At 41.9% G+C, this 15,053-nt stretch overlaps 2 protein-coding genes across 8 annotated transcripts in view; one reads left to right on the top strand and one right to left on the bottom strand.

Annotated features, from left to right (window-relative positions):
• LOC117602743 (uncharacterized) overlaps positions 1-5,810 on the bottom strand; it is a 73,573-nt gene extending 67,763 nt beyond the window's left edge. For all 3 annotated transcript variants that reach the window (XM_034321124.2, XM_034321139.2, XM_034321133.2), the window contains exon 1: positions 5,367-5,810. The gene's annotated coding sequence lies outside the window, so the exon portion shown is untranslated. The remainder of the gene's footprint in view (positions 1-5,366) is intronic.
• A 617-nt stretch (positions 5,811-6,427) lies between these two features.
• On the top strand, positions 6,428-14,481 carry Dpit47 (DNA polymerase interacting tpr containing protein of 47kD). Of its 5 annotated transcripts, none has more exons than XM_076690135.1 (9): positions 6,428-6,846; positions 6,962-7,133; positions 7,210-7,402; positions 7,480-7,760; positions 7,841-8,005; positions 8,065-8,155; positions 8,268-8,639; positions 12,613-12,758; positions 13,353-14,481. In XM_076690135.1, the coding sequence occupies exons 1-6, from the start codon at positions 6,573-6,575 to the stop codon at positions 8,147-8,149; spliced, it is 1,170 nt and encodes a 389-aa protein (XP_076546250.1). In that variant the 5' UTR covers positions 6,428-6,572; the 3' UTR covers positions 8,150-8,155; positions 8,268-8,639; positions 12,613-12,758; positions 13,353-14,481. The 5 variants fall into 5 exon arrangements, with proteins under 5 accessions (XP_076546250.1, XP_076546248.1, XP_076546246.1 ...); XM_076690133.1 differs by lacking the exon at positions 13,353-14,481 and adding an exon at positions 9,936-10,169 and having other exon boundaries at positions 12,613-13,149; XM_076690131.1 differs by lacking the exon at positions 13,353-14,481 and having other exon boundaries at positions 12,613-13,149.
• Positions 14,482-15,053: the final 572 nt, after the last annotated feature.

The raw sequence follows: 15,053 nt of genomic DNA, 5'->3' as shown, positions 1-15,053 counted from the left end.
AAAAAAATCGATAAAATGAGGTATATACAGGGAAATCCGAAAAGCGCGTTATTGGACAAAAGAAAGGATGAAATGGACGCACGTGCTTGCCCTTGCTTGCTTTCAAGCTTCTAACGACCGGTCTCTGTTCGATAAACCATGTTCGTGTATACCGATAGGTGGGTAAAGTACCTGGTGCACACGCGCGCGTTTCTATGTGTGTGTGTGTTGTTCGTGCGGCTGAAAGTCCACGGGGTCATCCGGCATGGAGGGAGAGCCAGAGGCCAGGATGCACCGTACGCTGGAATTACCTTCTTCGGGATTAACGTACCGAAAACTCGTTTACGTGTTTTCTAATTGCTGGCAAGGAAGGAACCGAATGGAAGCGATACCGGGCCCTCCGTGAGAATCGAGAAACGATAGCTCCAGACCTCTGCACCTCTGGCCAGTTGAATTTTTTTACGTCCACGCTGTTCGCGTCTCCTCTTTCGCTGGAACAGCGTCACGCTGCAAAATCCAGAGGATATCCAAAGGCGAAACGCGAAAACCAGCAGTACAGGTAGAGAGCCGTACATACACGTACCAACGCACAGATGCGTTAAAATATTAGCGGTCGCTCGGCTGACCGGTTCGCGATCGACCATTATCCCGATGTACACACGCATAGTTCGACAACCAGCCGCACGGTTAAAGGTCAGAATGTTAATTAACATTTAACCGATCGCGCGCTCCTTTCCAACGAAAACGTGGCAACGGTCCAGGCCTTTGCGAGTCACGTACAATCGCGTTGGTGGAAACTGGTCGTGCGTGCACGATTTCTGAATAAATCGCGATGAAAATGCGATTGACCCCCGAACAACGGTGGGGGGAAAAATTTTGAAATTAAATATAAATCAGTGAATTTAAATCGCAGCCAGGAGATTTGATTAGAAATTCTAGGAATTCGAGGTATCTGCTGAGAATCTTGAATTTCACACGGTGTCAAAGACGGGAAAAGCGTGCCTCTGCGTTACCGAGCTAACGATTTAATTGCAATCTCCCTAATTTCGCGCCTTGTCTAACGAGCATAGCCTTTTCATTAACTTATTGCGCATCAAACGACGGATTTCGTAACGTAGAGAATAGTCGAAGCGAGCTTTCCCATGATCTCATAGTAAATAGATGTATCGAGGTACATTCACGCCAAAACAAATAGAAATTTACTCGCGTTATCTTGCACGCTTGATAACGCGCCGATACGTGAGAATGCGCGGCTGAAAGGTTGGAAGAGAAAAGAAAGAACAAAAAATAGCCATAATACGATATCAAAATACCATGGCAACATGGAATAATAAAGCGAATACCGGGGATAAAAATAAGGATAACGCAAAGGGTTAGTCGAGCCAGTATTATTCCATAGGATCTGGCTACGTGGAATAACCGCGGAGGATGCTAGGAATGCAAAGTTCACGATACCATGGGGGGGGCACGATTGAAAAATTTCTAAACGGATCCAGCATCCTACATTATGAAAAGTTTCCCTCCGTTCCGGGTATATACGATTCCCTTACTCGTTGCGTTGCCTCGCCGCCTCTTCCTGGATTCCTCGCGAGCCTCGTCAACTTTTAATATGCCCGTCTCTGGCTCGACTATCGATAACGCGTCCAACATAAATAGAAAATAGCGATCCGTCTTATCGCAGACGGAGCAGCTAATTACCCCCTAAGGACCGAGGGTGACTTTTCGTCGAATGGAAAAGGAGAAATCGCTTGTCGGGTATTCGAAATTGACGAGAAGTAAATGAAGAAAAAATTGCCGGGTCCCGATGAAAATAAGCGATCGTGAAAGCGCTAATGACCGGCTTTGCCCGACGCCGTGGCCCGGGGGGCCCGGGAGCAGCCGATATCAGCGCCGGGTCTGCGGGGTCCGGAGTAACGAGACGAAGAGATAGAAGAGCAAAGGCATACTCTTCTCCCGTGTATCCATGCAACGAGAAATTCCAGTTTCTTCGTTAGTCGTGAAGAAGCTTCGGCTGGAAGAGAAAGGTGTAGCGGATGGGGACGAGGTGGAGCGACCGGAGGCGAAGGAACAGCCTAACTCGTCGAGGTCGGGTCGAATAATAAAATAAAAGATGGTACGGTTGGATGGGGTGTAAGGTGGTGGCGTGGCAAAGGTAGAAGAAACATTCTGGTACGGGTAGACAGGCACGGGGGCCCCCGCTTGGAAAAAGAGACGCGCGCCCGGACCAACGAAATCCCCGGGCCCCTTCGCTCGACCGACAAGGAAGAAACAACACACAGGGCTATCCAACGTTGCCACATGCTCACTGAATTTCCAACCGGTCAAATATAAAGGCAGCCTTTTATAAAAGACCGCCGTGCCGAGCCAGTCTGTGTCTACTCTATGAAACCCGGCTCCGAAACTCGAATCAAATTCTTGACGTCTCATTAAACATCGTTGGATTTCAACGAGTTGAAACGACGATGCTTATGCTGACTCCCTACCACCTACTCCTCCAGGGCTACGATGCCCGGACTAACGAATTCATTTACCCATACGACTCGCATTCGTCAAACTATATCAGCATCAGCTGTTTATATGTACATATACGGCGGGAAACGTAAACTCAGCTCGATGACTCCTTTCCAAAGACTCTTTCAGAATAGATGTTTAACCGGTGAAGGGATAATGCGTGCCGTTGGAAATTTTTATCACCACGCGTGACATTTACGACACCATAACGATTCGACGACCAAACAGTCCATTAATATCATTATTCGGATATACGATTCGAAGAAAGAATAATTCCGATACCGTTCGCGCACCTGTTGTTTACACAGCGAATTCCCTACGCGTTAATCCTCGTCTATAGAAATCTGTATCGACGAATGTATTACTAGTATCAACGATGCTTTCCATTTATGAATCACGGTGTAATTTAGCAAGTCTTCCATCGAATACGTGTAACGGTTGAAAGAAGAGAAACGAAGTCGAGTCGACGTCGAACACGATTTGCGCCGACGAATACGCGCAATCAACGTCAAAAAGAATTTCACGAGAGGATCGTCGAATGTGTTCCAAGCGTCATCACGAGCCCATCCCGTCGCTCCGACAAGGTACTTTGTGCAAACTGATCGATAATCGTTAGTCTTTTCATTATCCACCTTTTGAATAATGTTTATGTTGCTTCTAGAAAATATTTTCAACGCTTATTCGGATAGCTACTCTCACGGGGCCATTATTTCCCTCCAAGTACCGTTTTATCAAATCACTAAATCTAAACGAATTGTCCTGGAATAATATGAAAATTTACCAAGTCTGTCTTAAAAAATGAATCACGATTAACCTTTTGAACTTTCGATAAGACCATTTATAAACAGCCAGTGGCGGGAATGCTATCTAAAAATAGATAGTGAAATATTGAGTGCGGTATAAATATCTATCGTAAAAAATGGATTGGTGCTTGAATGTACGAGAAAGAAAAGCCTCGAGGACTCGATAATCGAATGTTGAAGTTCATTCTTGCGTTCTATGTATGTATACACACGTGTGGACTCACTCTTGACATTCGTGAAAAGCTCGTCAATAACTAGAGCGTGCGGTTTCAATAAAACACACAATCAAATATGAAATACTTTCGCGGTAAATCTATGCTCTATTTCAACGAGATCGATTTATATTAAATGTTTAAATTTCAATATTAATATTCGCGGTTAAAAATTCTTTCAATATTTGTTTTTAACACCCTCTCACTCTCCTGCAATTTTTCATTCCTTACTGCTAATGGAATTATATTTTTCGACGGTTTCATTTTACGCGCGCTGCGAAATCACTAATATTTGATACAGTGCACGAAATAGAATGCTTGACAATCCTGACCCAGAAAACGTAATTTATTCGAACGAAAATAAAAATTTAAAAAAAAAAAAAGGATACACGCGTCGCGTACAATTCTGTTCCATTTTTTATCCCCTGCCCAGGAGTGTATTAAACCGGCGACCGGTTAAATACACCCCTCGATTTTTCAAAGGATAAATTAAAACGTTGCAAAATTTAATTAAATCCATTCACGATAAAAATTTGTTTTCGCTGGTCGCGAAACGAAATCGATAGCCGGTGACGATCAAAAATTCGCGAGCTGTTGGACGGGATATATAATACCGAGTTTCGTTAACGACACGTGCAAACACGCGTTCTCCATTTTCAGTCAAAACATATATTAATAATTTAAAGTGTATTTGTATTATTAATACACCGTGTATACATAGATGGACGTAAGGAATCAGATCACAGCGAGCACGATGATGTTACCGTTATCCTCTGTTTAGAACGGTATATATTTTACGTACATTCGTTTTATACCGTGGGAAAAGATATGCAATAAATATAATTTCACCGTATTCATACCATTGCAATAAATAACATTTATTGAACCAGGTAATTCACAGGTAGCAGGACGCGTTTATACTCCCCGGTAAACGAGATTACGCGGAGTGTGCTTGTTTGCAAAAGAATACGCCCATCCATGGTAATTAATGGAGTAACAACAACAACAACAACAACAACAACAACAACGATGTACAGAAAGGACGACGTTCATTGAAACCGAACGGGTAATGAGCCGATATCGCTCTGTCGATCCTCTGGTATGTATATGTAAACTCGTCGTATACGCATACAGTGAAAATGCGAGAATGGAAAAAAAACAACGCTGACCTTAATACGCGTCTAACGAGAGCGACCAAGATGTATGTACGGTATCAATGAACGCTTAGGTTTCCATAGAAACTGTCGTTTGCCATTTAACAAGTTTGCGCGGTTGAACGTTTAAAATCCAACAGCAGGGCAGCCGCGAGAAATAGAGAAAATACACGGGGATACACCCTTTCGTGTCGTTCAATGGAAACGCTCGAAAACATTTTAGCAACAATAAACCAGCACGGAAAGGGTGGTGCGACATCTTTTGCAGCGTGGTGGTAGATCTTCCGAAATTGATCGTGCTTCGCAACGCGCATACTCTCATTACTACTTGCATATGACAATAAATGGACTTTTCCCCCATGGGATGGTTAAACGTACATGTGCGAACGATCGTGTAACGTAGAAGCGAACCGACGCGATTCGAAGTAGCGCAGAAATTTTTCTACGGTCAAAACCGACGAACGACAACGATGACAACCGACTACGTACGATAAGAAACGACCAGGGTGCGTCTAGTCGTAGACTGGAAAGCATCGATAGACAACTACCTTTTGAAAAGGAGGAGTATAAAGAACTAAACGAATCACAACGATGTATACACGCAAGCATTAGCAAATGTTGAACTTCCTAACTCGACGTACGGGTACGGTCGTCGACATCGTGCGATACGGTTTCATTTAGCTATGTATATGTATGTTTCTACTCACCGTTGCTGCGTGGATTGTCAGAAGGGTAGAATCCAATAGGCTAAACGAAGCAAGCAATATTATCCAGTGTAGTCAACGGATTAGATGACCGGCACTACGATGCACCCTCGACAATGGCTGGCACACATTTAAGTACACTGATGCACTACTTGATGTACACGCACTCTTTCACCGGATATAGAGAAGCCACGATCGAGAGGAATGAGCGGCAGTTCGACACACGCGAATCAAATTCACTGATGTTAACCGGTTGGTGAATCGTTTTGCGATTGCCAGCGTTTCGATCAAAGAATCCGAACCTCCTCCACTGCTATCCTAGGCCCACGGTGGCCATTACACTCGTCTCCGCAACGAGAGAGCGTGTTTTGCTTTTTTCCAAAGGGACCAACAACTCGCCCGCTCCGAGGCCGTGGAAGCGACTGTTCTCGGGAGATTCGCGGTGCGGTCTCATCGACCAATCGTATACCAGCTTTCACCGAGCGCCATCTTGCCTACCCGAACACAAAGGGGCCAAAACCCGAATGTTTGCGTAAACGTCCGAACCTTAACCACCCCTTCCCGATCGACGTATCTACTCTAGCTTTTCTCATCCCTAATTTTCAATACAGATTTTATTGTCGGATTATCCGCCCCTCGCTTTTTCTACTTTTCACCAACCAATTCGAAACTAAGCATCGCATTTAGGTAATAAATCTTGTAATTATCATTTTTCATTTTTTGTCTGACAGAAAAAGATTTATACTTAGGAAACATTTCGGATCGTATTACGGTTAAATAATCCAGATACTCAAATGTCCTTTTTTTATTTAATACATTTTTAAAGCCTGTCGAATTTTTCAATTATTATTACAGTTTTTGGTTTCCACACACTTTGTTAAATTTTTTCTTTAATATTTTATTCATTTCTATTTTTTTATGAAATAATTCGTGGATATGAAAGATGTAATATAAAAACTGTACAAATAAGTGTAAAATTTAATGATTTTTGAAATGTTTTCAAAAATACAAATGACGCCATCACAGCGTTGAAATAAGAAGCTTTCTTCGTCGATAAAGGCGTTTTCTATGAAACTTATAAATGACATACGTTGTGTCACGTGTAGTTTTAAAGGTTAGGGTGTGTAAAAACAATCTATTTTTCATCAAAATTAGTTCAATTTAAAAAACAAATTGGTATTATTGATATCGTTACACATATTTTTAACCATGGAAGAGAAGGCAAATGGAAAGCAGAGTAAAACTTGGACCGACGAAGAACGACTGGCACTTGCTTCAAAATTAGATGCAGAATTAGATGAATATATTAGTAATTTAGAAAAAAAGAGTTATACAGAAGGATGGCCAGAAGATCGGTGGGAAGAAGAGATGGAAAAGCATCCTTTCTTTATGAAAAAGGCTCCAGAACCAGGAGAGGAGCTTTCTCCGTTAATGGAAGGCTTACAACAACTCAAATATGGAGCAAATGAGAACACACCTGAGGGTTTGAATTAATTTGTTACTGTTTGCATTTCGTTTGTCTTTACATCTAATTTTGGGACTTTGGATGTAAACTTTATGTATGTAGCATTAGCTGTAGATCTGTATTCATTTTTTAGAACTTGCTAATAATTATAAAGAGGATGGGAACTTTAATTATAAATATAAAAAATATAGATTAGCTATTTTAAGTTACACAGAAGGCATAAGAACCAAATGCAAAGATAACGACTTAATGGCTCAGCTTTATAACAATAGAGCTGCTGCACATTTTATGTTAAAGAATTATCGGTATGTGTATGAAATGAAGCATGGATTGTTTAATAAAACTTTAATAGGTCCTATATTCTCATAATATACATTACAGATCAAGTCTCAATGATTGTAAACATGCTCTAAAATTAAAACCAAACTATACAAAAGCTCTAAACAGAGCTGCCACTTGTTGTTTTCATATAAAAGTCTATGACCAATGTATCGATCTTTGCGATCAATTACTTGATCAGTCTCCAACTGACAAAGAAATTTTAAATTTGAAATCACAGGCAATAGCTGCTAGAGTAAGATATATTTTTTAGAAAGTACCTATGTGAAAACATTTATTCAAAAAAGAAATGAAACATTTAAATATTTATAGGAACGTTTGAAAAGAGACAAAAGAAAACAAGAAAGATTAGAAAAGAAATTAGACAAAGAAGAAGAAGAGTTACTAAGTATCATAAAAAGTAAAGGTATCAGTTTGGAGTTAATTGAGGGGAGAAAAAATCCTGATTTAAAAGATTTAGAGCCTCAAGTACCACAGATAGCACAGAGTAGGGTTCATCTGGATGCAGAAAATAAGCTAATTTGGCCTGTAATGATTTTATATCCAGAAACACATCAAACAGATTTCATACAAAATTTCCATCAGGACACATTGTATGTTTTTTGCTACAAAGGATTTTACATTACTCTGAAAATGAACAATTATCTGATGTAAAATATATTTGCTTATTCAGATTAATTGAACAATTAGAACAACTATTTAATGAACCACCTGAATGGGACACGGAACGGCGTTATACTCTTCAGAATATAAATGTTTATTTTGAGAATAAAAATAAATGCTCTATACACCTGGTGAACGCCCATCATTCCCTCGAGAAAATATTGCAAGATGAACGGTAAGTTAAAGAAGAATTGAATATTATATTTAAAGATATCATTTTTTTTTTAATTTCAGATTTATAGTACGCGGAGGAACTCCGGTGTTCTTAATATTCGTAAAAAGTAGCGAGGCTGAAAAACGATTCTTAGCCAACTACTAATTAATGGTACATATGATTTTGTGAATAAATTTTTGAAGAAAATTAATAAATTATCTCCTCCTTTCATTGTTTTAAACAGTTTTTTAATTTGATTAAATTCGAAGGTCCCTGGTTTCAGTTCGCAAAGCTGTAAGGGACCGGTAAGGTGAGGTTGAGTAGGTGGCTGAATGGTGGTGCCACCTGCAACACCTGCCAGAGCCAGGTGGGCATAAAGAGTCAGGGCCTCAGTCTGATATTCAGTTCAAGAGACGCTGTAGAAGGTGTGGATCGGTCCCGACGCGGTCACTTGAAAATCGTTACCATTTAAATTGTGCTCGTACGGTGAGGAAAAGAGTGTTGTGCTAGAAATACGACTGAAAGTATCTAGAATCATTTCCTGGTTGGTGGATGTTGAAGGTCACTTGGTTCAAGTTTGAATTGAGTAATAAGGGGACCTTTGCGACGTGGGAGAGAAGCGGAACGGGTGGCAAACGATGCCAAAGCAATGCAGGTAAATATTTTTTTTTTACCTTTCCTCTCCTCTTTTCATAATACTTTTTTACCAACTTTGGTTAACGACACGTTTTCGAAGATCCTTTGCTTTTATTAACTAAAAGTTACGTTTACGGTCGCGACACGGAAGATATTCCCCCCTTTTTTTTTCATTTCTAAAGCGAGACCATTTTTTACCACACATTATTCGAGTTTAATTCGAATCTAATTTCTCGAAAGGGGACGAAAGTTCACCGAATTACTAATTGGACGGTGCACTCTTTAAACACGTGTTTAATTCTACAGTAAAATACGTTTTTCGCTTTAGCGAGATTAATGTTATTTCTCTTATTCGGTTCTGTATAAATTTCATTATCCTTTATCGCTTTGTAGAAAGATTGATAATCACGTGCAAACTCGTTCCGATCCCCGGGATAACGCGAAACTTTTTAAAACGTAGAGAAATGGTCGATACCGCAAGATTGATAAAAATCGCGTACATCCGGGTTTAAGAATTTTTCAAAACAATCCGGCGTGAATGACTGGACAGCAAATAAAGAAGAAACGCATTCACGAAGTGAATCAGTGTCAGATACGCTACAACTGACGTGATGTTATTAGTACATACCGATGAGACAATGGCGCGTGTTAAATTATTCATGAGGTCATTGTTGCATCGTAACGCGGATTCAAACGTCGTGCAGTTTCATGTGTGATGAAACTAACTGCGTTTAACCCTTTGAAACTCGATCGAAATTTCCTACTAATTACTATCCTGCCAATTTTATTCAGATACTTTTGCGCGAAAAGTTCATCCACGTTCGAATCGAAGATGTTCCGTGTGTCGTAAAAGTATCTCGTGAGAAGGATTTCGTAATGGAGTTATTTCTAGAAGAACCATAAGGAAATTACATATCGTACATGCTCCAACTACCTTTCTCTCATCGTTCCCCTACTCTCGTTTCGTCTTTTTATCATTGCAAGATGGTTGTCCGCGGACAAACGGATCCTCTTATTCAACCGCGAAGAAAAACAGGAACGCGGTTCGATTATTCATTTTAATTCTATGGAATCGAAAATGATCGTTTCGAACGGGGTTTAATCGAATTTATCTATAATCCTGTCGTGTAGCTTCGATCTACTCCGTGATATTTAAAGGAAAGAACAAAACAGAGGTTTATCGCTGGAAGATAAGGTAGGCTGCGTATCCTTGTCAAAGTATCCTTGTCTGATTTCACACGCGTTAAGTCAGTGTGACCAACCGAACCGGTTCAGTTTAAACATAAATGGTTTTATTTTTTTTTTTTTTTCAAAGAAGACGAGAAAATCGATGATGGGAATGAATTCGCTATCGTGAATCAGCGATCCTCGTAATTTTATCATCTTCGAAGATGTGTTACGCGAGTCGAATGAACGTTGGAAGGGGACTGGTTAACAAGATGGTGGTGGGAGACGGTTACGTGTCCTAGTTTCACAGGCCATGGTGGACCACCGCAATGCATCTTTGTCCGATGCCTCGAAGCTAGCGGCCGGGTGTAATGTCGAAAGAGTTGCGTCAGTTGGAAAGAAAAATCTGCGAACCGAACCGGTTGTAACAACGAGTCAATCCGTTGTAGAGAAAAAATGTCCAGATATCGCCCTCGAGATCGAATCGCATTACCTTCAGGGATGGTCGTACCAGAGATACCTATCTTGGTCCAGTGTTGATGCACAAGGAGAAAGGAGAAATTGCCCGTTAGAAAGAAAAATGATCTCCTTCAAATTTTCAGCTCATATATCCACTCGTATGCAAATTATACTCGACGATATATCATCTTAAGATTTCTACCCGCGGTACGGTAATTAATGTTCACAACTAGTATGATTACGTTGGAAATTTTGTTGTAAAGAATGTTTCGAGATAGCATCTCTTTCGAAACGTAATCTCTACACTTTCTCCTTTGCTCTAATTATTTTGTCTATAAACACAAGATGTCTCTCAGCGACTCTTTTTTAAACTCCTCCATTTTTCAATGTCTTAGAAACGAAGCGACGGAACTGGAGAAACTAGAATGAAAATGTTTTTCGTGATCCTCTCGATTATCCTCGTTTTCTGTTCTCTTTTTCTACGGAGAAAAAGGGACGAAGCCAGTGTGTCGATAGAGGGCAGTTAGCCGGAGCCACAATAGAATTACACAGTGACGCGTTCCATTTCATGAGCAGACGGATACAGATCGTCGGTGGCTCTTTGTCAAATCATCTCTCTTGTCTCGTACCTTTATGCCTTTCGCTTGCTTCATCTTTTTTTCTTACCGAGCGATGATGTTTCACACGAAGCTATGTAGCTGCATCGTGATACGGTCTAACGGCATTCAGTCGACCTCATCATCCCGCTTCTCCACACACACACACATACACATACACGCTCTTCTTGTATTTTCCTACCTCTTACATTTTGCCAATTTCTGCTTCTCTGTCTCGTTCGCGTCCCTTTGTTCTCTCATCTCTCCTTTGCTGTCAGCTCTCTACCTTTCATTCCTTTCCTTCATTTCTTTTTTTTCTTTTCTTTTTTTTTTTTTTTTTTCGTCGCTACATCTCTTATCTTTTTCTCATATCTCTCTAGTCTCCCCGGTCTTCACCGGCCGCGATCTCTTTGTAGCCTCGGTTCTTTCGTATCTCTGCTCGTGACAGAAATCAAGAGTGGCGATTAACGCTGAACGTCCTTTCAATGATGGCGTCTGCTAAAAATCCCGATCAATCTTAATCGTTCTCGAAGATTAATCAGGATTCTGATGTAGAGGAACAACCCTGACCCTTGCCTACTCGCGCGAATGGCCAGTATCCGTGAAGAAAATTGAATTAAGTTCACGCGAGGACGTACAAGTCGAAGGATGGGATAATGGTTACATAATAATTACGCGCAGCCGGAGGAAAAGGAAACTGTTTAGTCGAGCATGTGTTTATTCTTAATCACAACTTATTGCCCCGTTCGAGATTAATCGGGGCAGCTGTTGCGATCGTTTTTCATCGACAGAACTGGTATTAATGTCAGCGATTTCGCTTCAAGGTTTCGATTACGAAAATCAACGCGATACGATGGCGGAGACCAGTCGGGACTGAAAACTCGTTCTCATTTGCAACCGAGGGATGCACGTTCCGTACACTTTATTACGGATTACCCGTGCAGAAATTCGTCGCCGGTATTTTCTACCATTTTGTGACACACCGAACGGACGCGTTTCTCTTTTTTCTTTTTTTCCTTTCGGTTGCGCGCGCCCGCGACCCGTTCGCAAATTAGTTCGAGTTACTTCCGGTTGGCATAATTCCCCCGCCCCCCCGCGCCGGAACAGAAATGGACGGTAACGGAGTAACACTTAAACAATTTGTAAAAAGTGAAGCGCCGCGTAACACGCGGACGTGTGAATGCAATATATTACGTTCGCGCAATTGCTGTTCCAGTTACGTCAAGAATCCTACTCGACGCTGTTATTCATGAATACCAACGTAAACTCATTTTGTAAACATTGAAAAATAACTGGCGATGGAAAAACGCGATCGAATAACACGCCGTCAAATCGCTGGAAATTGATTAATCGTTAATGTATCATTTATTTAGTCTTGTATCTTTTCTCTGATATCTCAATTCCAGAGTTTCAATTTAGTTTTACCGTGACTTCTGGATGAGGAATTTTAAATGCGAGACGTCGAGCCATTTCTTGAAAATCTCTTTTCTCTCCACGTGAAATCTTTTGTCCGACTTTGTTCTATGCGACGTTATATACAGGGTGTCCCATTTTAATCTGTCCAGGCAATTATTCATCCTTCAACAAATATTTCAAACGCCGTCCAAATGGAACCGGCTTCAAGATCGCATAATAGCCTTTGTCTTTTTTTTTAAATGAAAATGAAGTGTTTAATTTTTTAAATCTCCTGGACAGGTATAAGAGAAACGGACCACCCTGTGGATGTATCATTTCGAAACGAACGACTTACGTGGACTGCATTGTTTACAGTTGACACAACGCGAAACGGTGTGGCTGGAAGAAAAGAGTACGCTGCAACACGGCTTCCAAGGAACCTGGACATCGAGCGGTACTCGAGAGGAATCCCGAAGCATCGTAGATACAAAATCGTGCGACGCTCGGCACAATAACTTCCGGTGAGAGAGGGAGTTAAATACGATACATGGCTTGACACAATTTCAAACGCGTACGCGTTCCGATCGTTCGCCACAGATTCTGCAGTTTATTACAAATCGAAGATACGACGATCCTGAGCCGTCCTCTATCCACTTCCATTTCTCCTGCCAGCGCTGCACTTATTCTCGTTTACCCGCAGCTCAACGGCGATACAGGATTAACAGAAGGACACGTGTCCTTTAAGATCCCCTTCGCTCCATTTTACGATTCACCTCGAACGAATAAAGGAACGAACGTGGTTCAATTAACGCGATTACTATCATCTGGAATCTCCGACGGTAACGTTAAAATTTTCATTCGAACGAGCAACCCGGGTAGCTGTTTCTCTTTCTTTCTTTCCTTTTTTTTTTTCTTGAGATTTTTAACTAACCTCGTGGAAAAATCAACCGACCGCTCGGTTCGCCTAAGTGGTCGTCGGGAAAGAAAGAAAAAGAGAAGAGAGAATCAAGAAGGGTGGACCTTTCGAGGATGAGACGGAAGTAGCGGGGAGAATATTCATGAAAAACACTGGAAACCTGTAAGTTTCAAAGGATTTCTCCCTTTATCATTTAAAGCAGGGAGAAGGTAACACGCGCGACGAGGAAACTGAACCTCGTGAATTTCGCTGTCGCATGCAAATAAAGCGTTTCGAAGCGTGTCCGGTAGTCGAGCTGAAAACTTTCAAACACCTATGCCAGCGCGCTTAATTGATAATTAAGCAGCAGGGAGAGAGAGAGGGAGGAAAATAAAAGGGAACGAGAAGAGGACGATTTCCTCGTCGAAAGTAACCGGCTGAAGTTCACGGGGAAAACAATCTTCCGCTCGAAGAGAGATAGTCGGGTGCAAAAATTCAATTGCGCCGCTGAATCACGACTGTTTGATAAAGAATCGTCGACAAAGGGGAAAGAAATCTCGTTGAACGGCAGCAGGAAAATGGTTTTGTCCCGTTGTTTGCTTGACCAGGTCAGTTCCGGTTTATAATCTTCCGACTATCAAATCTGTGATTCGTTCTCTTTACACCGTTGATAAAAAGGTGAAAGGAAATCGGGACGAACAATAGCTCGTTGCGTTCGATCGGTTCCTCGACTAATACGGATCGAAGAGCTCAAGTTTAATAGAAAACTCGCAGGGAAATCGGTTGCAACACTGGTTAGATAAGATCGACAAACGAGAGACTTCCTCTCTTATCCTCGAGTGTCTAATTGAAACGTAAGGGAAAAGATTAGATCGAGAAGAAGAAGAGGTAAACGGCAAATTGCCAGGCTGATCGTGCAACTTGGATCAAAAGACGAGAGGATCGCGCGCAAGGGATCCCCATTTTTCTTCAAAACGGTGGAAAGGAATTCACGAAACACGGCGAACCAGTACGGGGTACACTACACGGGCTCGTACGCGTACAGCAACGGGGCACCGAGTGTGTACAGTGGTTACCCGACGAACGGCGGCTTCGCCCAGCAGCCTCATCTCCATGAAGACTATCGGCCGATTTACTTTTACGTAGCCCAACCGTATACCATCCCGTATACGTTCGCCAAGAGGCCGAGACCGTCGTCACTGTCGAGGCCCGGCAAACAGCCTCGCAACAGCAACTGTCGCGTGAAATTCTCCAAGAGGCTCGCCAACCACGATTTCTCGGAGAAGGTGAAGCGGGGCGAGTTCTCGAGGAGTTTGAACCAGGTGCATTTCGTCGAGAACCAAGGGCAAGGTACGTAAATAATTCTTAATATTTGACTAACGAACAAATTTTCCCTATGCTTTCTTCGAACAGCCACGCGTTAACCTTTCCACCGGACTGTATCTGGCGCAAAGTTTTCAACGTTAGCCCGAAGTTTTGGTCTGCACAGTAAGTTTCGTGGTAGCACAAAGCGGTGGACACAGGCTCCGGGCGGTGATTAGCCAGTCTGTTTAAGAGTGAGGAAGCTTCTTCAGCATTAAAGTCGAATTTACACCCTGCGGTTGTTGCCTGTCGAAGCAACTGACCGAGTGGATCGAAACTTTGCCTTATCGGTTTGTTAATCGAAGCATTGCTTTTCTTCGAATTTCATCTATCGCTGTGCGTTATTTGTCAACGCGAAACGTCCGAGTTGAGAGACAATGGTAGAAAGCCGGCGAACGGTTGCTTTCGACGAAAATGCTGGAAATAATTAGAGGGTCGTTCGCTCTGGCCGTTTGCTCGTTTAACGAGGGATACTATAAGCTGTCTGAATTGTACTCTTGGTAGATCGTTTGATTGGTTTAGATGTCGTAGGAGGATTTTAAGTCGTTGATTACGGGAA

The sequence above is a fragment of the Osmia lignaria genome, chromosome 9 (assembly GCF_051020975.1).
Source record: "Osmia lignaria lignaria isolate PbOS001 chromosome 9, iyOsmLign1, whole genome shotgun sequence".
Lineage (NCBI taxonomy): Eukaryota > Metazoa > Arthropoda > Insecta > Hymenoptera > Megachilidae > Osmia > Osmia lignaria.
This window is presented reverse-complemented; position numbering and strand designations above follow the sequence as displayed.